Source organism: Mytilus galloprovincialis, chromosome 1 (assembly GCF_965363235.1).
Source record: "Mytilus galloprovincialis chromosome 1, xbMytGall1.hap1.1, whole genome shotgun sequence".
Classification (NCBI taxonomy): domain Eukaryota; kingdom Metazoa; phylum Mollusca; class Bivalvia; order Mytilida; family Mytilidae; genus Mytilus; species Mytilus galloprovincialis.
The window spans coordinates 32,121,657-32,145,313 of NC_134838.1; the positions used below are offsets into that span (position 1 = coordinate 32,121,657).

Consider the following 23,657-nt stretch of genomic DNA (forward strand, 5'->3'; position numbering starts at 1 on the left):
CTTTAGAGCATGTATGTTATAGTTTGATATACTCAGGTGAATCATTTGTTAAACTTGGCTTGCGCTGTAAATGTTCAATGTTCCTAGTCAGCAGCAATGGCAAAAGAGGGCTGAAACATGGTTCAAGGTTCATTGAAATTGTAGAGTGGCGAGAATATATATAATGAAATTATGAAATATCCAGTATAAAACAGCAAATTGAATATACATGAATATAAAAAAGCAATAGCAACATTAGAAAGACAATCAAAATGCATATATGTACATACTATTTTTTGTAAATAAAATAAATAAAAAACAATTTATTTTTGTCAATGTGTCACACTCCACTGCACAACCTAAATATCTAATATTGCATTAGAAATGTAACTTAAGGAGAAATAATGAAAGCATGATACAGCTTATGAGCCACAATCATTAAAACTTACATTGTATGCAGGTTTACATTGATTGATTGGTGTGCAATGCTCCATTCAAAGTTTTTTGCTATTTCGTGGTAGTCACTTGTTATTGGTGGAGGAAGCTAGAGCCCAGAGAGAACCATCAACTATTGGTAGGAAAGCTGGCAATCCAAGTCAATTAAGATTCGAGTTGAGCTCACCTGTCACGAGCTTTGTTACTCACAACCTCAGTGTTGATGAGCTAGTAATTTGACTAATTAAGGACTAGGAACAGTAAACTTTTGCATACAACCTTGGCTTGTTGAACTACCACTGAAAATCAAAAAAAATATGAATTTATCTCTTTTAACATCTGAAATATTACAGATTGATTTCTTGCATTAATATATATAATGGATAAATATTTGTATAGAAAGGACATAAAAAACCTTCTAAATTTGTCTTAAAATCGTCAATTTGTATGCAAAATTTTCGCAAATTCTGTGACATAGCCCATTTATTGTTCCTTGACCTTAAAGCACTCACCCACCAAAGCCTCTCTACAGGTATAAGAGTGCACACGCTGAAATGTCTTGCCTTCTTTACTGACCATTGATTTTATGTTGATAGTCCTAAATATAAAGCTTTTTTAAATACAAGTACATGTTTTACATAAACTTAATATGATCCAAGAAAATGAGGTCAAGGTCAGATAAACCAAATGGGAAATCCATGTACACCTTACATTCATTCAATACACCAAATATAGTTGACATATTGCTAATAGTTTCTAAGAAACAGACTTAACCAGGAAAAACTAAACATCGACCAATAGACCATGAAAATGAGGTTAAGGTCAGATGAACCATGCAGGACAGACTTGTACACCTTACACTAAATCTATGTATTAAATATAGTTGAACTTTTGCTTAAAGTATCTAAAAGCCAAACTTAACATTGACCAACGAACCAGGAAAATGAGGCCAGGTCAGATGATACCTGGCAGACAGACATACACCTTACAATCCTTCCATACACCAAACATAGTTAACATATTGCTTATAGTATAAGAAAAACACAAAAACTTAACAGAGGAATGAACCATGAAAATGAAGTCCAGGTCAAATAAAACCTGTGAAACCAGCATGTACATCTTAAAATATTTCCATGCACCAAATATAGTTGACCTTTTGCATATAGTATTAGATAAAAGACAAAAAGACAAATATTTAACTTTGACCTCTGAATCATAAAAATAAGGTCATGTCAGTTGGACATGTACACCTTACAATTATTCCATACACCAAATATAGTAGACCTATTGCTTATAGTATCTGATATATGGACTTTACCAGAAAAACTTAACCTTGTTCACTGATCTATGAAATGAGGTCGAGGTCAGATGAAAACTGTCTGAGGCATGAAGACCATGCAAGTTTAGCAAATTAAATATATTTAAATTGTTACTCATATAAGAAGACAGAAATTTTCATTACAAAAAATCAGTTAGGGTGTCTACTTTTGCTGTTAGTTGCATGCTCAACAAAAATGGAGAAAAAATTATTCAAATTTGTTTCTCTAGATACTTTCTTTTAATTGTAAGAAGCTTCTTTCCAATTTTGGTAAAATTCCTGAATTGTTTATGAATCTTATATATGTTTTAAAAAACTTAGACTGCAGACTGTATGTAATGTTAACTGGAAGAAAAATTAAGTCCATTTATAAGTAATATACTGAAAAACAGGAAATAAATTTTTACAAAATTTCCTTCAAGATACTAGCTTTTGATCATAAACAAGCTTCTGTTTAAGTTTGGTACCAATCCAGGATAGTTTAAGAAGTTATTGAAATTTAAAAAACTTTACCAACAGAGTGAATATTTGTGAAAGTCGCTGCTACTGACAGACTGTAGGATCGCTACGTCTATCTTTTGTGCCAAAAGTTGCAGGTTCGACAAAAATCTTAAACTTTGTTCAAGTAGTCACTGAACCATAAAAAAAGAGGTCAAAGACAATGGACATGTGACAAGTAGAAACTACAGCTCTACTGGATTTTGCATATAACTTAAATCAAAGCAATGTAAGCACTATAGCCAGGTAACCAAAAACCAAGGCAAATGTAATTAAAAGAATTGTAAGTTCTGCAGCACTTTCACTATGTAATACTTCTTCTTTTACAAATGTACTGCATGTCAAACATTTGCTGGTTTCTAGATGTTATTATTGTTGTAAACCACACATCTGCATGTACTGATATCATTTATAGCAAATTAAAGATGATGAATCTTTCCTGAATATTTTAAAAGACTGATTGTTTGCTTAATGCCTAGTGGCAAATTTTACATGTTTATTCAGGAAGAGAACAAATAATCAGTAAATCAAATGGTCAGTTCTGCAAAGAGTGCAGATTGGGATTCAGGATGCCACTTTCAAATGAAGTTATTTTTGACTGAGGTATAAATTTAGCTTTGTATCATGACTATAATTAGATACCTAGAGACAACAGCACCAGCACAAATCAACCATATCAAAATGTGTTTTGTGCAAATAAACATATTTTTAAATTGGTTTTGTCCAATGCAGCAAGATAGATTGTCATTTTTGTACATTTTCCTCCTATTTGAATCAAGATTTATCATTATCATTTATCATTTTAGTATTTATTTGTTATAAACATTTTTGGTGAAGATAGCTTCTGGCTTGCAGTAATCTTAATATTTAAGTTTCTCTTAATAGGTCAATAAAACTTTCATTCATCTGAAATAAAGTTTCAAATAAACATTCTTATTAAGGATGTATTCTTCTTACGTTTCAGTCTTGTTGAAATCTTGTTCTGGAATTATTTCCAAAACATGTGATGCAAGTGGAAAATAGAAATGAATTTAATTAATATCATAGTCAAACTCTGTGAAAAAATTGTGTATTTACAATAATTAATTTCTGAGTATTATATTTTTCAAATCTTATTACCAATCAAGACATTCTTTTTAGCCAAAATTTTGAGAAAATAGGTGAGGGTACAAAAAATGATTTTACCAGAAACAGGTACATAACATGTCAGTTTTTTCACATTTCTTAGATATGTATTTTTTCAATCATTTTTAATGAAAAGCTTGAAATAATATGCATTTTGTTCTAAAAACAGAGAATAATCACAAATTTTTGAAATTGACAGCATGGTAATTATGGCACGAAAAAGCATCAAAATATGGTAAAACTTTCTTATATTAACACCTACCTATAGTTTTTTTTAAGTCAAATTTATTCAGATTGGTCAACTTCATCTTTATTGAAAGTATGGAAAAAGTGGTCAACTTCATCTTTATTGAAAGTATGGAAAAAGTTTAATTGTGAAACTGTGATTTTTTTCATGATAATAGGTGTAACACCACTAATTCAGGCCCGGCCAGAAAGCACATACCAGAAAGTAGTACATATTTAACACAAAATAGTTCCTACGCATGAGTGTAACTTTCAAAATATGTAGAATATTTAGGTATTGTTGGTATCAAATGAAAGCTGAAGGACTGGTGATCATTGTAAAACACTTTTGGACTTTTGATTTTGAATATTAAAAAAAATGCACCAAATTTTAAAAAGAGGGTACATTTTGTCTGTTTGTCAGATCTGAAGTACCTGTTTTGGTACATCCAAAGTTTCGGGAACCAGTTCTTTCTTATATGCAATTAAAGGTATGTTGATTTTTTCAGTACAAGACACCATAAAGTGTTGCTTTGAAATGCAATGATTGCCACTTTATTTGAACTTAAAACAAAAGAGGTGTGCCTACTTGAAACGGAGGAATTTAACATAGAAAGCAATGGGACCATGAATTAGTGGTGTACTTCCTATTACAGAGAATCATCAGAAATCCAATTTTTAGAAGTTGTACCTATTCCAATGAAAATAAGTCAAATTTGATGTTAGTAATCATGTTTAATCATCTTTTTTTGGTGAAACATCCTGTTTATGGGAAATTTAAGCTCTTGAATTGGCATACACAAGTATTTTAGCCTTTTATGGTCATACAACATGCATGCAGTTAAGACTTGACTCCAAGTTCTTATTTTTGCATTTTTTGTGATTGAAATCAATAAAACATGTATTTTATGACTTGTATATGGTATAAAATAGCTCTTGGTCAAAATAATCTTATGATTTTTCAAGTTTTTTGTGTTTTATATGGTAGCCTTTTACAATCTATGCAAATGGTATACACTAATATAAGAATTCTAAAAGCTCACTGTACATGCAATTTTGAACCAGTTTAGCAAGTTATCTAGCTGAGAGATATATAAATTGCTCTTAATAATCTATGTTTTACCACAGAATTATGGTTTATACAAAAAAAAAGCCCTTTTCCAATTTAAAGAAAAAAGGGGGGACAATTTTCTCATTCATGTCTTAAGTTTGGACTAATATATTTTTATTTGATGAAGAACCTCTGATTAAAATATGACTATTGGTAAGCACATAGCTTTCCTAATAGAAATTAATAAATAAAACAATGATATTGAGAATAAAAAAAGTATATTGGCCATTGGTAATACCCATATGCAGTTTTCTTTGAATAACCCATATGTTACTACCAGTCCAATTTGAGCTTAAAATTAGTAAAATAGTATTTGAGCTAAAGCTTTATATGTTTTTTATTGCTTGAAATAGATCATAGAATGAAATAAAGTAATGCTCAAGTCAATATAGCAAGTTTGGTTCTGTTATAGGTGTAACACCACTAATTCAGGCCCGGCCAGAAAGCACATACCAGAAAGTAGTACATATTTAACACAAAATAGTTCCTACGCATGAGTGTAACTTTCAAAATATGTAGAATATTTAGGTATTGTTGGTATCAAATGAAAGCTGAAGGACTGGTGATCATTGTAAAACACTTTTGGACTTTTGATTTTGAATATTAAAAAAAATGCACCAAATTTTAAAAAGAGGGTACATTTTGTCTGTTTGTCAGATCTGAAGTACCTGTTTTGGTACATCCAAAGTTTCGGGAACCAGTTCTTTCTTATATGCAATTAAAGGTATGTTGATTTTTTCAGTACAAGACACCATAAAGTGTTGCTTTGAAATGCAATGATTGCCACTTTATTTGAACTTAAAACAAAAGAGGTGTGCCTACTTGAAACGGAGGAATTTAACATAGAAAGCAATGGGACCATGAATTAGTGGTGTACTTCCAATAGCCCAAAAATGAGCAAAAACTGATGAAAAATGGAAAAATTATCAAAACTGGGTACTTTCAAAGGTTGTAGAAAAAAAAGAAGTACACCACCATATGATTTTTTCTTCACCAATTATTGTTTTACATTCACATGAACCCAAAAATCAGGTTAAGAAAAAAGTTTAATTCTAGAAATATTTGGCTCCTCAGAGGTGTACATCCTTAAATCATAAAATTTTAAGAAATATATATTCATATCTATTCAGTATAAAGGCCTTTTGAACAAAACGAATCATTTTCTATTTATTGTATATCATTTAATTTACAAAATATTACTTCTTGCATGATATTTATTCACAATGGTAACATCAGGTGATGTATTTCCCCATGATTTAATAAGATATTTACAGAATGATTCAGTGATTGCAATGTGTCACAAAATGGTGAATGATAATGATAGGTATAATTCTCTGATCATTTATGGCAGAGTTTAACAAAATTCATAGATACAATCTACAAAATTCTTCCCACATAGCACTTTGAGCAAAATCATCACCAGTCACATCTGTACCTGAATGTGTGAAACTGAAGATATTTGCAGACTGGTAAAAAATATTCAAATCTACATTTACAAAGCTGTACAAGAATTGCATTCAGTATGACAAGAACTGGGTTTGTCATTTTTAATATTTCGACCTATATTTCTGATGTATTGTAACTATGACACTTGTCACACCCCTAACAACTTTCTGATGTATCGTAACCATGACACTTGTCACACCCCTAACAACTGTTTTGATTCTTGTTCCTCGTCCTGTAAATTGTCACTAGCATATTTTTGTAAAAGTTCCATTTTCTTTCTCGTAACTAAAGCTTCTTCAATCTGAAATTAATAAAAGGTTATGTTAATTCAATATTAACTTAGTTTAAATTATAGACTAACTTAATAAAGAAGAAAAATTTAACGAGAGACAAAACAACACATTTATTCAGGAATGTATGTAGCACATGATTTAATTATCAGTGTTGTTCAGTCACCAGTTGAATATTTTTGATAATTAAATTCTTTGATGAGTTATTCTTTTTATTATATTGGCAAATGGCTTTTTTTTTATGCAATTAAAGTAGAAAATATAAGGAACTATATCCTTTTCTATGCATTCACAATTTTTTGATCCGACGTTATTAACATCTTTGCAACTTCTACTGTTGCATGACCACAAATAACCACTTTTATTTCACATGTGAAATTATCGGTTTTTATTTCACTGGGAAAAATCTATGTAATTCATTTTCTCTAATTCTTCGTCAATTATCCCTTTCTGCACCCATTGTATAAAAAATTTAATCAACATGTGATTCCTTTGACCTCAGTCCTTCATTGGTTAAAATCTGATTATGACATCGAATTTTCTTGCTTTCCTCTGAATTTCCTATTGTGACGGCATGAAAAAAGGTGACCATGCCTGATGACGTCGCATAGAAAGTACACATCTTTTTGCAGATCATTCAAAAAGAAGGAATACGATTGCCTGCATATTGTTTGAAAATCATTAGAGAAACAGATTCTACCACCAAATCTCATGTAATACGATATTTATCCACTCTCGACAGTTAAATTTTAAATATTTAAAACCCTTGGCGAGCCTTGCATTTTAAATTTGAAAATTAAACTGTCTCGAGTGAATAAATATCGTATTACACTCGATGCAGTGGTAGAATCTATATGTTATCAATGTAAAAAATGTTCTAAATCCCCTTCAAAATTAAATCTTCTGAACATGTGATTTTTCTAAGCATCATATATTTTAATGACGATTATTATATATCCTTATACAAAATGAAATATGTGATGGAAGGCATTAATGGTTGAGCTTTTTTGGAGAGATTTTTGTCATTTTCAAAGTGATATTTAGGTTCAATGTTCACCGTCATCTGCTTCTAAGATGTCAGGAAAGATGTCAGTTTAACATTGTGAAGTACCGGTACTGTCCATGTAAATCAGTAAGTGTTACATTAAACTATCCTTGTTTGTTATGCAAGATTTTTAAAAATTATTGTATGTTCAAAATTAAGCTCTTAAAATATCAAAATTTGGAGCACACATATTATTCAGTTTTCAAGTATTAAAATGCTAACAGGCTGATACTAATGAAAGGTAAATAGATAACAGAATAACAAATCTTCAATGTTTCAAGTTTTAGAAATTTTAAAATTCATTTCAGACATTCCTGAAACAATTGGTAAAGACTGCCTCATTGACAGCAAACTAAAAAAAGTGCCATAAAGTAATTTGCCAAAACATCCAAATGAAAATGTCTGCCATATTTACCTGTTTTTGTGATGGCACAGGAACGTGTGCTATAAAGTGTTCTTCTTTGTCTGCTTTTTCTTCTGATTTCATTTCTTCTTCATCAATAATCTAAATGATCAAAATCAAAAGATGTTATTCAAATGTCCAATCATTTATTAAACCATGGATTACATAAAACTTGTTTGAAGAGCTTTTTTACAAACATTTAATATAAAGTCTACTCTGTTTCTAAACGACTTTTTATGAAAAATCAACAAATTCTCAAAGATCTTATGCAAAGTATGAATTTAACAACAAATGATGATTATATGTCACAATTTAGTCATACATGTACTATAAATTCAGAAAATTTTAATAGGATTATTTTTTAGGAGCTTTCCTGAAATTTTATGTATTAATATCTCATGTTGTCTATTGATCTATGTACCTCTGTATCTGGTTTATATAAAGACTCCTCTTCCATTTCTACATCTTCTTCAGGAGTTACCTCCCCTTTAGCAATGGCTGCTTGTTTCTCCTTCCATTCTGATACCTTTTCAACAATGACTGAAACAGAAACCCAAACCTTTGATATGAAGTTATCCAGTATAATAAATGTTTCCAGCAACTTAAAGAAAGATGACAATAATAAACACTGATAATTACCAATGAGACACAACTATAGAACAGAGTACAAAATATATGCATGTCAACATTTTTTTGTGATATCTTTAATAATTATCTAAACAATATTCTTTTATATTTCCTCCAACTGAAGTGTTTTCCTTAATACACTTTAACATAATGTATGAATGTATTTTGTAAAGCAATAATTTAAAAATAATCTTTTGTATGTCTAACATCATGCTATTTTTTGTATTTATCAGTGAAGTAAAAGCAACTCCTTTTAAAACTCATCTATTAGTTTTGTTCATCCTGCAGGAGATCATTTCCTGAGATGGAAGGCTTTATCCACAAATTTCATTTCATAGTAAGACATGAAACGATCGTTTGTAGCTTATAAAATAGAGAAACAAACAAATACAACCATAATATGAAGTATCTTATGCAGTGGCGTAGCACCAGTGTAGTGTGTACAACTTTAGATAGGATTTTAGTTTTAAACAAGTTGTATGATATTTAACATTTTATTCTCAGGAAAAACTAGTTTTGAAAGATGAAAGTAAGTCAGGTGAAAAAAAAATAGAATGATGACTATTTATATTTCCAGAAAACTAAAATCCATGAATTCAAGAACCCAAGAACATGTAACTTTTGCTTAATCTATGAAAATTGATACCCATAAATTAAAGTACTTTAACAGTACTATATATTCAGTACAATAATTTTCAATATAGTATGACTACCATCTATTTAGTTTGGTAGATGGTATATTCTATCATTGTGAATCTTATCTAACCTTTTTTCTCCAATTCTATTTCCTGTGGAATAATAATTCCATCGTCTTCATCTCTGTAACCATAGTAATCAGCATCAATATTCTTCATCATTTCTGCTCTTGTCTTTCTTGCCATTTTAGGAGCTACAGATTCAAAGAACAGAAATTTTTTGTTATGTAATACAACATGAGAAGTTTGGCATTTTCACTGTTCTTTATATATAACTAACCTTAGTATTACACTCTTGAATAACTCATGGTAAACTTTAAATAAATATTAATCAGTAGATATCAAATTAACAAAAAATGATGATATATTCTCAAGATACAATGGTATTCCACAAGTGCAGAAAACAAGAATAATTCTTTATCACAGTTGTCAAATTGTTTTAAACATGCATGCTGAATTTATAAGTGATCTTTTAAAATCAACTAAGTTATCAAAATTTCTTACGCTCTTGTTCAAACAAGTCTCGAACTCCTGGTAAATCTTTTGCTGCACCAAAATATCTACAATGTAAAAAGAAGTTATTTGTTTGCACAGCTAATGACATCAATGAATTCTACATTTGTATCTCACTTATTGTAAAGAAAGGCATACTGTACCCATTGTATACTTAGAACTGATTAAATCTAAGCAGCAATCTGAGAAAATCATATTTCATACACTAGATATTTGATTACCTCAGCAACTTTGGTATGATTGGAACCAAAAACACATTGTCTCTACTAACATCTTGGTAATGTCACTTGAACATATATTATATCAGGATGGAGGTGTTACTAGTAAAATCCCTCTCAAATGGCATATAAATGAATCAGGTGATTCTATAGTATAGTTTTACTTTAGTTATTCTGTACCAACTTTTTGATTTTCAAATTGTCCCCAGTTTGCACCTGTAGTGTTTTCATCTTGTTCAGATATAAAACACTGGTTTAAAGTATTGACTATAAAAAGATGATGTGGTATGACTGCCAATGAGACAGCTGTCCACAAGAGACCAAAATGACACAGAAGTTAACAACTATAGGTCACCGTACGACCTTCAACAATGAGCAAAGCCCATACCGCATAGTCAGCTATAAAAGGCTTCGAAATGACAATGTAAAACAATTCTAACGAGAAAACTAACGGCCTTATTTATGTAAAAAAATGAACAAAAAACGAATATATAACACATAAACAATAAACAATCACTGAATTACAGGCTCCTGACTTGGGATAGGCACATACATACATAATGTGGCAGGGTTAAACATGTTAGTGGGATCCCAACCCTCCCCCTTACCTGGACAGTGGTATAACAGTGCAACATGAGACCATTCTCATTGCAATCAAAAGTGGTACAACTGACTGTTAATTTGCTACTCTTGTAATTCTAGGGATGCCATTAAATCACTAACTTTCATTCTAAAAACATCTACAGTTAACTCTCGTTGTCTCGAACTCGGTTGACTCGAAATTTCGGATGAGTCGAAGTTTTCACGTGGTCCCAAACTTTATTCCATACAAAAGTTTGTAATTCAACTCCTGAGGAGTCGAAATTGGATGAGTCGAAATTTCGGTTGAATCGAACTAAATCTACGGTCCCAAGCTTAACAAAAGCATTCAAAATTCGTTTTTTATCTCGAACTAATACACATGTACATATGTCAAAACATGACCTCCGGGATTTAAATGGATTGAAGAGTTAATCTGACAATACACGTGTAATTAAATTTCCAGTCATTGATCACTGTATTGATTTATGAAATGCTATTTCCATGAGTGTTTACCTAAGATTATCTTTTATAGAATTTTGATAAATAATTAGTGATACATTGTTAATGTTCAGGAAAAAGTATTTAAAATGTTTACAAAACAATTAATTAGTGATTTACACTAATGAGCTTGGGTGTGTATAAAGTGAGGATTATGGCTTCCGTTGATGATCACCTAAAAACTACTCAAACGGCGTCTTTGATCTTGTTATATTTTCTTTTGAAAAGAAAGAGTGAGAAAAAACAAAATGAATAGAAATCAAAATTTTCTAAATCTTTTGTATCCGAGAATAAACAATTTTGTCAGCTATAACCGACCTGAATAACGAAACTATCGATTGGAATTTACACTCTTGGAAAAGCCATAGGATTTTTTTTTTAATTGAAACAATTGAATAAGTAAAAATAATGTCATTATAATAATAAAAGACTGTGACATACAAATACATCGATCTGATACTAGAATATCGATCCCCTTGCCATATTCACCCGGATTTATTTTAGCTTTACCAAGCTAAGCAAGAGTTGTGTCCCTTAGATTGTTGAACTTCCGGTGTTCGTTTGAGTCGAACTACGTGTATCTCGAAATATTTCTCTGGTCCGGCTGACTTCGACATAACGAGAGTCGACTGTATTGTGAAACATATTTTTGTGTTAGTAAGTTGCAGTCTATTATAGTGTATACCCCATATATACTTAAATGAATAAGTATCTACCAACTTACTTGTATCCTTTATTTCCAGGTACTTCTTTACCATCTGTATCTAAGATTTTTGGTCCAACATTCTGTTTCAAAATATATAAGAAATGAGAATTATAAGTTTAAGTCATATAAAACTTTGATGCTTACAACAGTAAAACTTAAATGACAAAATCATTTCTTTTATTGATACCTATTCAATTTACATGCTTATAGATTTTGTTGTTAATTGAGTTATTAGCTTTCCACAACAAATTAAAACTAGATAACATGAGATGTTCCCTTCAAACAAAACCAAATTGTGACAGTTCAGTGTATAATAAACATTTTTCACATGTACCTAGCTTTATTTATGAGTAACTTTATGTCCCTGATATTGATTTTTGTTCAGAGATTACATGATTGTGAGGGAAAATATTTTTTTTTATGTCAATCTAGAAGAAAAAAAAAACCCAAGACCCATCTCACAAAATATTGTAACCCTTACAGTATGGTCATGTCCAATGGAGAATGTTGTCTCATGTACATCCAACTTATATTTCCTTTTCAATCTAACTTATTGTCATAAATATAGCATCGGTCATAAATGAAATGTTCAATAAAATTGAGAAATGAAACTGGGAATGTGTCAAAGAGACAACAACCCGACCAAAGAGTAAATCAAAGAGCATGATTGCTCTGAGGGATACGATTGCCATTGTTTTCATTGATACATGTATAAGTATTATTTTCAAAAATAATTCAACTGCAAGTGTAAAATGCTCAGTAAAATGTAATCTATGCAATCTGAATAATTATTCAACTTTAAAAATAGCCAATCCTCGATACAAGTGTATGAACAATGTACTTTTTGTGTTTTATTTTTGTACTATCAATTCCAAGTTTACTTTCCACAGCAGTCACTGAGAGATGGGAACAGTATATCGAACATATATGTTCCTGCTGAGAGTGAGAGAAGGTATTTCACTTTGTACCTTATCACCTATTTTCCTTCGTGAAATTTAGGAGGAACGCCATTTCTAACTCTTTAAATATTTAGTTTCCTTTGGATCAGTGGTCATGACTCCAATCTGTACACAATCCTCTGTTTAAATTGGGATCGCTTTTAATATAATACAATGTCTTCAAACAGAACGAGTTAATTTTTCTCAACGTATCGTCGTATTGTGATTCAGAATTGAGGAAAGTATAAGGGAGACAACTTGAAGCGATAATATGGAAGATTAAATTGAGAAAGGAAATGGGGAATGTGTCAAAGCGACAACAACCCGACCATAGAGCAGACAACAGCCAAGGCCACCAATGGGTCTTCAATGTAGCGAGAAACCCCTGGCCGTTGGTGTCCTTCAGCTGGACCCTTAAAAAATATGTATACACGTACTAGTACAGTGATAATAGACATCATATTAAACCCCGAAATTATACAAAAGAAACTAAAATTAACTAGAGGCTCTAAAGAGCATGTGTCGCTCACCTTGATTTATGTGAAAATTAAACAAAGGACGCAGATGGATTCATGACAAAATTGTGTTTTGGTGATGGTGATGTGTTTGTACATCTTACTTTACTGAACATTCTTGCTGCTTACAATTATCTCTATCTAAAATGAACTTGGCCCAGTAGTTTCAGAGGAGAAGATTTTTGTAAAAGATAACTAAGATTTACGAAAAATGGTTAAAAATTGACTATAAAGGGCAATAACTCCTAAAGGGGTCAACTGACCATTTCGGTCATGTTGACTTATTTGTAGATCTTACTTTGCCGACATTTATTGCTTTTTACAGTTTATCTCTATCTATAATAATATTCAAGATAATAACCAAAAACAGCAAAATTTCCTTAAAATTACCAATTCAGGGGCAGCAACCCAACAACAGATTGTCCGATTCATCTGAAAATTTATGGGCAGATAGATCTTGACCTGATAATAAATTTTACTTCTGTCAGATTTGCTCTAAATGCTTTGGTTTTTGAGTTATAAGACGAAAACTGAATTTTACCCCTATGTTCTATTTTTAGCTGTGGCGGCCATCTTGGTTGGTTGGCCGGGTCACGCCACACATTTTTTAAACTACATACCCCAATAATGATTGTGGCCAAGTTTGGTTTAATTTGGCCCAGTTGTTTCAGAGGAGAAGATTTGTGTAAAAGATTACTAAGATTTACGAAAAATGGTTAAAAATTGACTATAAAGGGCAATAACTCCTAAAGGGGTCAATTGACCATTTCGGTCATGTTGACTTATTTGTAAATCTTACTTTGCTGAACATTATTGCTGTTAACAGTTAAACTCTATCTATAATAATATTCAAGATAATAACCAAAAACAGTAAATTTCCTTAAAATTACCATTTTAGGGGCAGCAACCCAACAACGGGTTGTCCGATTCATCTGAAAATTTCAGGGCAGATAGATCTTGACCTGATAAACAATTTTACCCTCAGATTTGCTCTAAATGCTTTGGTTTTTGAGTTATAAGCCAAAAACTGCATTTTACCCCTATGTTCTATTTTTAGCCATGGTGGCCATCTTGGTTGGTTGGCCGGGTCACCGGACACATTTTTTAAACTAAATACCCCAATGATGATTGTGGCCAAGTTTGGTTTAATTTGGCAAAGTAGTTTCAGAGGAGAAGATTTTTGTAAAAGTTAACGACGACGGACGACGACGGACGCAAAGTGATGGGAAAAGCTCACTTGGCCCTCTAGGCCAGGTGAGCTTAAAATCATACAAGACTAACAAAGGCCAGAGGCTCCTGACTGGGCACAAGCGCAAAATTGCGGCAGGGTTAAAACATGTTTATGAGATCTCAACCCTCCCCCTATACCTCTAGCCAATGTAGAAAACTAGACGCATAACAATACGCACATTAAAATTCAGTTCAAGAGAAGTCCGAGTATGATGTCAGAAGATGTAACAAAAGAAAATTAATAAAATGACAATAATACATAAATAACCACAGACTACTAGCAGTTAACTGACATGCCAGCTCCAGACCTTAATTAAACTAATAGAAAGATTATGTCTTCATCATATAAAAATCAGGCACAATCCCTCCTGTTAGGGGTTTAGTGTCATACTATCATATATATGAGAAGAACATAACCTGTGTCATGCCAACAACTGTTTTTTAAAATAAATGTGTTAAGTTCCGATGCAAAGACCCTATAAGTGAATCAATATTAAAGCCAAAATATGCAATCTTTAATGACCTGACAACAGTATCGTAACTATATCCCTTCTTAATAAGTCTGTTTAAAGGTTTTGTAAGCTTTTGAGGTGAATACTGACATTTTTGTGCTTTTTGTTGCTTGAACATATAAGATGGCTGCATGTTGAGGTATACTTACGAATTATTTCCTTATACTGATGATAAAATTTAGTAAATATTTTGACTAGTTTGTGATATCAAAAACCCTGGTGTAATAATTTTTCAGTAATACATAAATTTCTCTCGCTAAAATCTAATACGTTGTTACATACATGAGCGAATCGTACAAGTTGAGATATATAAACACCATAAGACTCCATTTCGGCTAAAGGAGTGTTCTAGTTAAACCTTAACGTTGTGGACTATATTTATTTTAATTTAAATGATGCATATGGTTTAAAATTATAATGCAACAACAATAACCCTCAATAGCAGACAGACATAGAAAGGATCTCGTGAGTTTCAAATTAATAAATGGAGTGGGAAATTCAGAGCAACCATTCAATCTGATACCCCTTGATGTCAAGAAAACTATACGCATGCGCATAATAACCTTAACAAATCCTCGACTTGTGATTTGTAGCAAGGACGTATATTAAATGTTAATTAAACAACCTCCATTTCTTTATGGAAGTACACTATCAAATATCAGTTTCATAACAGTGACATATAAGAAAACTCCACTTCAGTTCTTATATGACAGAACTAGATTTATGGATCGAAATTCAGAGAACTCTTGCATGTTATCAAAACTGGGGAATTCCCTCTGACGTGTTTCTAAATTAAAAAAAAAACACTAAATATAAATACTGCTTAATTCTGATTTTCCTTGTTGTTAAAAACACGAATAAAAGTCAAGGGAAATATCAAACATGAAGATTACGAGAAGAACATTATATGAGAGTTGTTTAAATTCAATCTTTTTGTTTGTTTTTACCATTTAAAGCAAAACAATTTTAAGAATCTGAGATGTTCCTTAATGTTTAGAATAAAACGGTTGACGTGAGGGTATGGCCCTCAATCAATGGTAAAAGTCTACAGATTGCTTGAAAGCAATCGTATCCCAAAAACAGTCAAAGGCAACTAATGGGTTTTCAATACAGCAACAAAATCCTACACCCGGAGGCATGCTTTAGTTGGCTTTCAAGACTTTTTAAAGAGCTATGAGAAAATATATATTTTCCACAAATAAAAACAACACTGACCTTGTAATCTGCACCTCCCAGTTCCTTGATTCTATCTTCCCAGTGACCTTTCTCTCGTAATAATTTGTTGATTTCATCATTTAAATCACGTAGTTTGAATTCTCCCAAACCAGCTGCAAAATCAAAATCAATAAGAAATTATTTCACAAACTATTCTAGTACTTTATAATATCTATATCATGCAATGATCCCATATCTAAAATACCAGACAATCTTTAAGATGAGAAAATACTAAGTAAGATATTGTCATTGTACATATTTCTGCTTGATTTATCTAGTAATGATCTATACCGTGTGATGAGTTTTTACATCCGTTGGTCTACTTCCTGTAAATGGAAAACTTAAAGTAGGGATTTCAATAGTAAGCAATAACTCCTGGCTCAACATGTAAATTTGGATTTTAAAGTTATAAGGTTATCAATTCTCAATTCTTGGTTCATTAATATTTTTTTTAATAACTGCAGCATATGAAAGGAAAGCCATCTATCATGTCTTTTGCTAATTCTTCTGTCATAAACAATTTGTCAGATTGATGCCACTTTGGTTCTAATAGAATTAATGTAGTTCTAGCTGACAGTTCTCATTGAATTTCAATAAAAATAGATTTTGTATAGACTATAACTGGAAACAATTTTTAAATTTGATATAATAAGTAATCTATTTAAAAATTTATGTTGGTACAAGTCCGCACCATTTGCTACTACTAAGTCTGATGCCGCAGAATGGTAAATATTGATTCGGACTAGTGAAAATTTTCAAAATTTCATATAGTCATATATACAAAATATGGGACATTCTTTGATATTTAGTTTCCAGATGACTATATGAAAAAGTTTTTGGCACAGACTGTAGATATCTAACCATTTTGTATCTGTGCTACCTTCCTGGACACCTCTCCAATGATTTGTCTTCTCCATTTTTCACACTTATGAAGTTCATCACATTCTGTGGCTAAATATGGACGTCTCTCCTGAAAAAAAAAATGGTTACAGAATTAATGCTTTTAATTCTATTAAAAATAAATGTGGAATGTGTCCATGGAATCAGATGATGCCCCCACTTGCATATCATATAAAGTTATAAAGGGACATACATGAAGAACAGTAAAAGTGACACTACCAAAATTTGAACTTGATCAGAGTTTTGTAAAAATGTGTATTGTGTATAAGTTTCATACAATTTGGTCAAGGCAAACTTAAGTTAGAAAAAGGAAACAAAAAATTAAGCAATTTTTCCATTTGTAAAGGGGCATAACTCTAAAATGGTTAAAGTGATGCCACCAAAGTTCAAATCTGATCTGTATTTTGTGGTAAAAAGCATTATTCATAAGTTTCAAAAAACATTTGGTTGAGGCAAACTAAAGTTAGAGAACAGAGACCAACTATGGGATGTATAGACGAACAGACTGACAAGGGTAAAACTTAAAGCACCCTCCACTACAGCGCGGGCATAAAAACATTCATATGATTAATACATGTTTGAATTTACAATTAAGAATGAATTATCTTCCATTCGTTATTTCCTATCTAATAATTTATGTTTTTTTCATTGTGCAAGTCCTTTAATTTCTCAATGAAATAATGTTTAGTAAAATCAGTATGTATACAAGATGTACACACCACTTGACTGATACTGATACACAATATACTCAGTACAACTGATACACAATATACTCAGTACATGATAAAAGTCTGAATGAGAGTAATAGACAATTTTTTGAACTTTTAAAATAATCCTTCACTAGTCAAAATATCTATTTAACAAACTGTTTTATTGACTAGTTCTGAGTATTTTGGGTATATAGTTACCCTGAATTTTTTTAAAGTACAAGTAGTTACATGTAGATAAAGTAGAATGCACTATTATTTTGATTTAGGCCTTAAAATTATTTATGTAATCAAAGAAACCCAACAGAATATACAGCTTTATCATACCTGTTCTTTCAGGCCTCCTTCTAAATGAGCAGCCCGCCACCTGGCCAAGGTGGTCCTGAAACAATAAAAAAATAACATGAAGTGAAAAAAGTTTGTTAAAATCAGCGTCAACATTTTTTTTTCTTCCAAAGTTATACAACATTTTTTGACTTTAATAGTTGAACCTCCTGTTTAACATGCATAAAAAATTGCATATGTACAAGTACATAGGAATAGAAATATCTGTATGTTTTTTACCAACTCATAATGCAATTTATGCCAGCTAAAATCATTTTAGTTTCTCATGTTGATTCCCACTTCAATAAAATTGAGAATGGAAATGGGGAATGTGTCAAAGAGACAACTCGACCAAATAAAAAACAACAGCAGAGGGTCACCAACAGGTCTTCAATGTAGCGAGAAATTCCCACACCCGGAGGCGTCCTTCAGCTGGCCCCTAAACAAATATATACTAGTCCAGTGATAATGAACGCCATACTAATTTCCAAATTGTACACAAGAAACTAAAATTAAAATAATACAAGACTAACAAAGGCCAGAGGCTCCTGACTTGGGACAGGCGCAAAAATGCGGCGGGGTTAAACATGTTTGTGAGATCTCAACCCTCCCCCTATACCTCTAACAAATGTAGAAAAGTGAACGCATAACAATACGCACATTAAAATTCAGTTCAAGAGAAGTCAGAGTCTGATGTCAGAAGATGTAACCAAAAAAAAAAAAAAAATGACAATAATACATAAATAACAACAGACTACTAGCAGTTAACTGACATGCCAGCTCCAGACTTCAATTAAATTGACTGAAAGATTATGATTTCATCATATAAACATCAGGCACAATCCTTCCCGTTAGGGGTTTAGTATCATACCATCATAACATATATGAGAAGAACATAACCCGTGTCATGCCAACAACTGTTTTTAGAATAAATGTGTTTAGTTCCGATGCAAAGACCTTATCAGTGACTCATTATTAATGCCAAAATATGCAATCTTTAATGACTTGACAACAGTATCGTAATTATATCCCTTCTTAATAAGTCTATTCAAAGGTTTTGTAAGTTTCTGAGGTGAATACTGACACCTTTGTGCTTTATAAAGAATATTTCCATAAAAAATTGGATGTGAAATACCTAAACGTATTAGAAGTCTGCATGTTGAGCTATATTTACGAATGATGTCTTTATACCGATGATAAAATTTAGTAAATGTTTTGACTAGTTTGTGATATCGAAAAATTCTGGTGTAATAATTTTTCAGTAATACATAAATTTCTCTCGTTAAAATCTAAAACATTGTTACATACACGAGCGAATCGTACAAGTTGAGATATATAAACACCGTAAGATGGTGACAAGGGAACGTCACCATCTAAAAACGGATAATTAACGATAGGAAATGAAAAATCATCCCTTTTATCATAAATTTTAGTATTCAGCTTTCCATTAGTGATATAGATATCAAGATCGAGAAAAGGGCAGTGGTCATTGTTAGTACATGTATTAGCTTTATTTAAAGTAAGTTCAACAGGATAAATTTCATTAATATACATACTGAAGTCGTCATTATTGAGAGCCAAAATATCATCCAAATATCTAAAAGTATTATTAAATTTGTTTATCAGATGTTGTTTCGATGGGTCTTTGCTTATTTTTGTCATAAATTGTAACTCATAACAATACAAAAACAGGTCCGCAATAAGTGGTGCACAGTTAGTCCCCATTGGAATTCCGATAATCTGACGATATACGGAATCCCCAAAGTGAACAAAAATGTTATCTAGTAAAAATTCAAGGGCATATATAGTATCAAAGCATGTCCAATTAACATAGTTTTTTTGTTTATTGCTACTAAAAAATGACCTAAAAGAGTTTGAACATATATATTCACATTCTGATTTTTTGAATGCCCATTTAATTAGGTGTGTGAATTTTTTCTTAATGAGAATGTGAGGCAATGTGGTATACAGGGTAAAAAAATCTAAACTTTGAACAGATTCAAAATCACCAATATAAGCATGCAATTTATCAAGTACTTCCAACGAATTCTTGACACTCCAAAAGTAATTTATTCCACTATTTTCGAAGGCCTTATTTGAACAATTTATTATCAGGTTTTTAATTGTACCAAGTGTGCTGGTAAGAAGAATAGACAATTTAGTAGTTGAACAATGGCTCGAAGACGAAATAAATCTATATTTGTAAGGGGTTTTGTGTAGCTTCGGAAGCCAATACATAGTTGGGACTTTCATTGTATTGGCTCCGCTTTTAAAGCGGTGGCTAAAAGTTTATGTTTGTTACAGATTTCGTTTTCTGAAAATGGAGTCAGTTGGAATGTTGGTGAATTGGTGATTTCCTTTTTCAGAACCTCAATGTAAAATTTACGTCAAACAATAATAATATTATTAGCAGCTTTATCGGCCGGGACAAAAACAAATTCCTTGGCTAGTTCTTTTAGTTTATGTTTGATACGAGAAATAGGTTTATTGTGGTTATTGTTAATAGTAAAATGTTCTTTAAAATGTTGAATACGTATATCAACTATCTTCATTACTGAATTAAAAAAAGAGTCCAAAGATTTTTTGTCAGCTTTTTCCCGTTTTATCCACTTCATACAGTAAGTATGGAGTGAGTCGTGGATGATATTACGACACTCATTCCAATTAATAATTGACGGGGGACGATATTTAGGTCCTTTACTGAGGAATGATTTTAACTCTCGGTCTTGAACGATGTTAAGATCTCCTGTTATAACATGGGAAATGGGTCCATAAATATATTTGGAATTACTGCAATTACATGAAGTAGGTGTATTTTCACTGATATTAACATCTTTACACAATTGACTATAATTAAACACAAATTTCCGGGTAGATTTCTTGTAAATATAACAAATAAGAGGTAGCTCAGTATTGTCAAAATATCCAGGAATTTGTTCTTTAACAGAATGGTCGTTAAATATACCGGCAATATTTACAAAATCAAAGCCTTTATTGACATACTTAATTTTAATAAAATGTTTTTTATGATCTTCAGGGCGATCATTTTTGGGAAATAATTTAGAATAACAATATGCCATAATAATTTGAACAATTTCATACTTAGGACTGCTATATGAAATTGTGTTGCAATCCTCCAAAATTTTATTCAACCATTTCTTGCAATGTATATTTCTTAAATTGATATAGTGTAAATTATTTTTGATAGATACAAATAAACACAGGTACAGTTTTAATTGATTCAGATTAAACAAACTAAAATGTAGAAAATTTACACAAAACAAGTTTTTTGGACAGACATTAAATTTTACCAAGTCTATCAAAATTATTTTTGCAAAGAACGCTGCTCAAGCTGATGCTAGAGGCTGTCTTAAAAATACAGTAAGGCCAAATAAAAATATATATGTGGTTCCAGTTACATACTTTAAAAAAAAGGGTCGGTAGGTTGGCAATTTTTTTTTTGAATGTCAAAATCCAGAAAAAAATTGTGTGTTTACCGAAATTGTTTCCTGTATTATACACGCCCCAACCAGAAGTCCGCCATTTTTACATGTGTTTGGTTGTAAAATAAACAGTCATGATACGTTTTCAGTTAATTTTGTTGCATTCTGTTATGAATTCTTGCATTTTAGCCATAACAGTCAGATACTTGTGATGGAAATTCAGATGACAGAAATCTATGAATTTAATTACTTTAATTCACAATCCTCAAAATTTGATCACTTGAAAATTTATTTTTTAAGATATGAAAAAAAAAGTTCTAGGGTTGGGGTTTTTAACTAGGGTCGGTCTGGTTACTGGAACCACACATATATTTTTATTTGGCCTAAGGTGAGAGTGTTTTTTTATGCCGTGTTGAAGGCCTCACTTTGACTTTCAGACTAAGAACAGCAATAAAAGTGTTGTTCCTTTGCTATTTGTGAGTTGTTTTGCTGTTAGTCATACTTATTTTGTGTCCTGGATGGATACCCATGTACTTTTTTTCTATTAAATGTATGAATTGTATCCTAACAAATAATGTTGGAGTCTTGGAGACATAATAAAAATTTTGATACTCACATGGCCTTCTCACTGTTTCTTGCCTTTATAATAGAAGATAAGAATTAGATTAAGCATGTTTAGAGAGTATTATAAAGTTTAGTTACAATTTTGGTTTTTAAAAGTGCAAATAGTTTTAAAGAAATAATTTTTAAGCAAGAAATTTTCATTTCAGAATAGTTCATGTACAGTTTATCGGTTTTTGTTTTTAATACTTTTGTTTTTTTCTGCAAAACTTACAATGTTAAGGTTCATTTGATATATCGTTAAAAACTCAGCATATTTTAGTACATGTAATTTGGTTAAGCAGTATGTACACTAAAATTTCATACCCTTTTCAAATGGGGTCTGGACCTTAGGTAATTGGAAAAAAAATTTTGTATAACATATGAATTGGGAAGAAATGAATCATTGTATTCAAAATATTTTAAGCAAGCTTAAGTTTATGGTATTTATTATTTAAGATTCCAATTTTCTTTCATGTTCTAAACTAGAGTCGACAACTGTCACTGATTAGGGTGACATAGGGTTGTACTCAGAGAGGGATGGACAATCAGTGTCACTTTGTATAGGAGCAGGGTGAGTAAGAATACACAATAAACAATAATCAGTTGTCTTTCTGATTAAAATTATCTCAATACTCATTTTCACTTTTGGAAATATGCACCAGTTTTCCTGAGGATCTGCATCACTGGAACTTTTGATGTCATACAACAATCACTTTTCCATAGTGGCATCAGATATAATCTATTGTGATGTTTAAACAGAAACCTTTTTGATGTACATAAATGGCGGACAAATATTATTAAGGTGTATACTCTAGCTGGTACCAGTATGTCCCTGATGCTAGTAATATTGTTTTGATTAGTAATCACTTTAAATCTTATGAACTTAAAATTATATGATCTTATATCAATTACATTAGTCCGAGATTACTCTGACGTCAAACGGCTGTTTTGCCAGACAAGCTGGGGCCGTGGGACGAGCTCTGACGTCCCACGGCCCCAGCTTGTCTGGCAAAACAGCCGTTGGACGTCAGAGTAATCTCGGACTACAATTACATGTAACCTGTTTATTTTTGGTGCCGAAATAACTTCATCGGGTGACGTAATAACTACTTTGGGTGCCAAATTAACGAAGAGCCAAACTTACTATAACGGGTGCCGATTTAACTAGGTTCCGAAGTGACTAGAAGATTTAAGTTCAGAGACAGAAAAGGAAAAAGGGGGGACTTTTTCAATTTCACGCCATAACACTTTCATTATCTAAGTTAAACATAACTTTTGGTAAAAATATGAAACATTCGAGTTGAAATTATGCTGCGAAAGCGTTGAAGTACATATCAATAGTTAAAATTACCATTTTTCACTGTTTCACATTTCAAACGTTCAGAAAAATATTTCCGGAAGTGCTTTGATAAATATGGTGGACCTAAAAGAAGATTCTTCGGTATCGAACATTATTTACTTTCATTTTTACTATATCAATATCAAACAGTTGAATATATCAATAAGGATCAGAATATATTTATACTTTACTAAGGGATAAATAAGTGCATGTTTTG

At 31.5% G+C, this 23,657-nt stretch overlaps 1 protein-coding gene across 1 annotated transcript; it reads right to left on the reverse strand.

The window, feature by feature from the left end:
• Positions 1–5,845: 5,845 nt before the first annotated feature.
• On the reverse strand, positions 5,846–23,528 carry LOC143071581 (pre-mRNA-splicing factor ISY1 homolog). The gene is made up of 11 exons (XM_076245983.1): positions 23,453–23,528; positions 22,115–22,137; positions 18,059–18,113; positions 16,986–17,094; positions 16,125–16,237; positions 11,733–11,794; positions 9,702–9,757; positions 9,269–9,391; positions 8,297–8,415; positions 7,888–7,977; positions 5,846–6,438 (listed from the first exon to the last, which is right to left on the reverse strand). The coding sequence occupies exons 1-11, from the start codon at positions 23,453–23,455 to the stop codon at positions 6,331–6,333; spliced, it is 861 nt and encodes a 286-aa protein (XP_076102098.1). The 5' UTR covers positions 23,456–23,528; the 3' UTR covers positions 5,846–6,330.
• Between the last annotated feature and the right edge of the window lie 129 nt (positions 23,529–23,657).

Coding starts and splice junctions, on each gene's coding strand:
- LOC143071581 (XM_076245983.1), bottom strand. Junction 18,114..22,114: donor AGAAACAGTGAGAAGGCCAT/GTGAGTATCAAA, acceptor TTATTGTTTCAG/GACCACCTTGGCCAGGTGGC. Junction 9,758..11,732: donor CCTGGAAATAAAGGATACAA/GTAAGTTGGTAG, acceptor TTTACATTGTAG/ATATTTTGGTGCAGCAAAAG.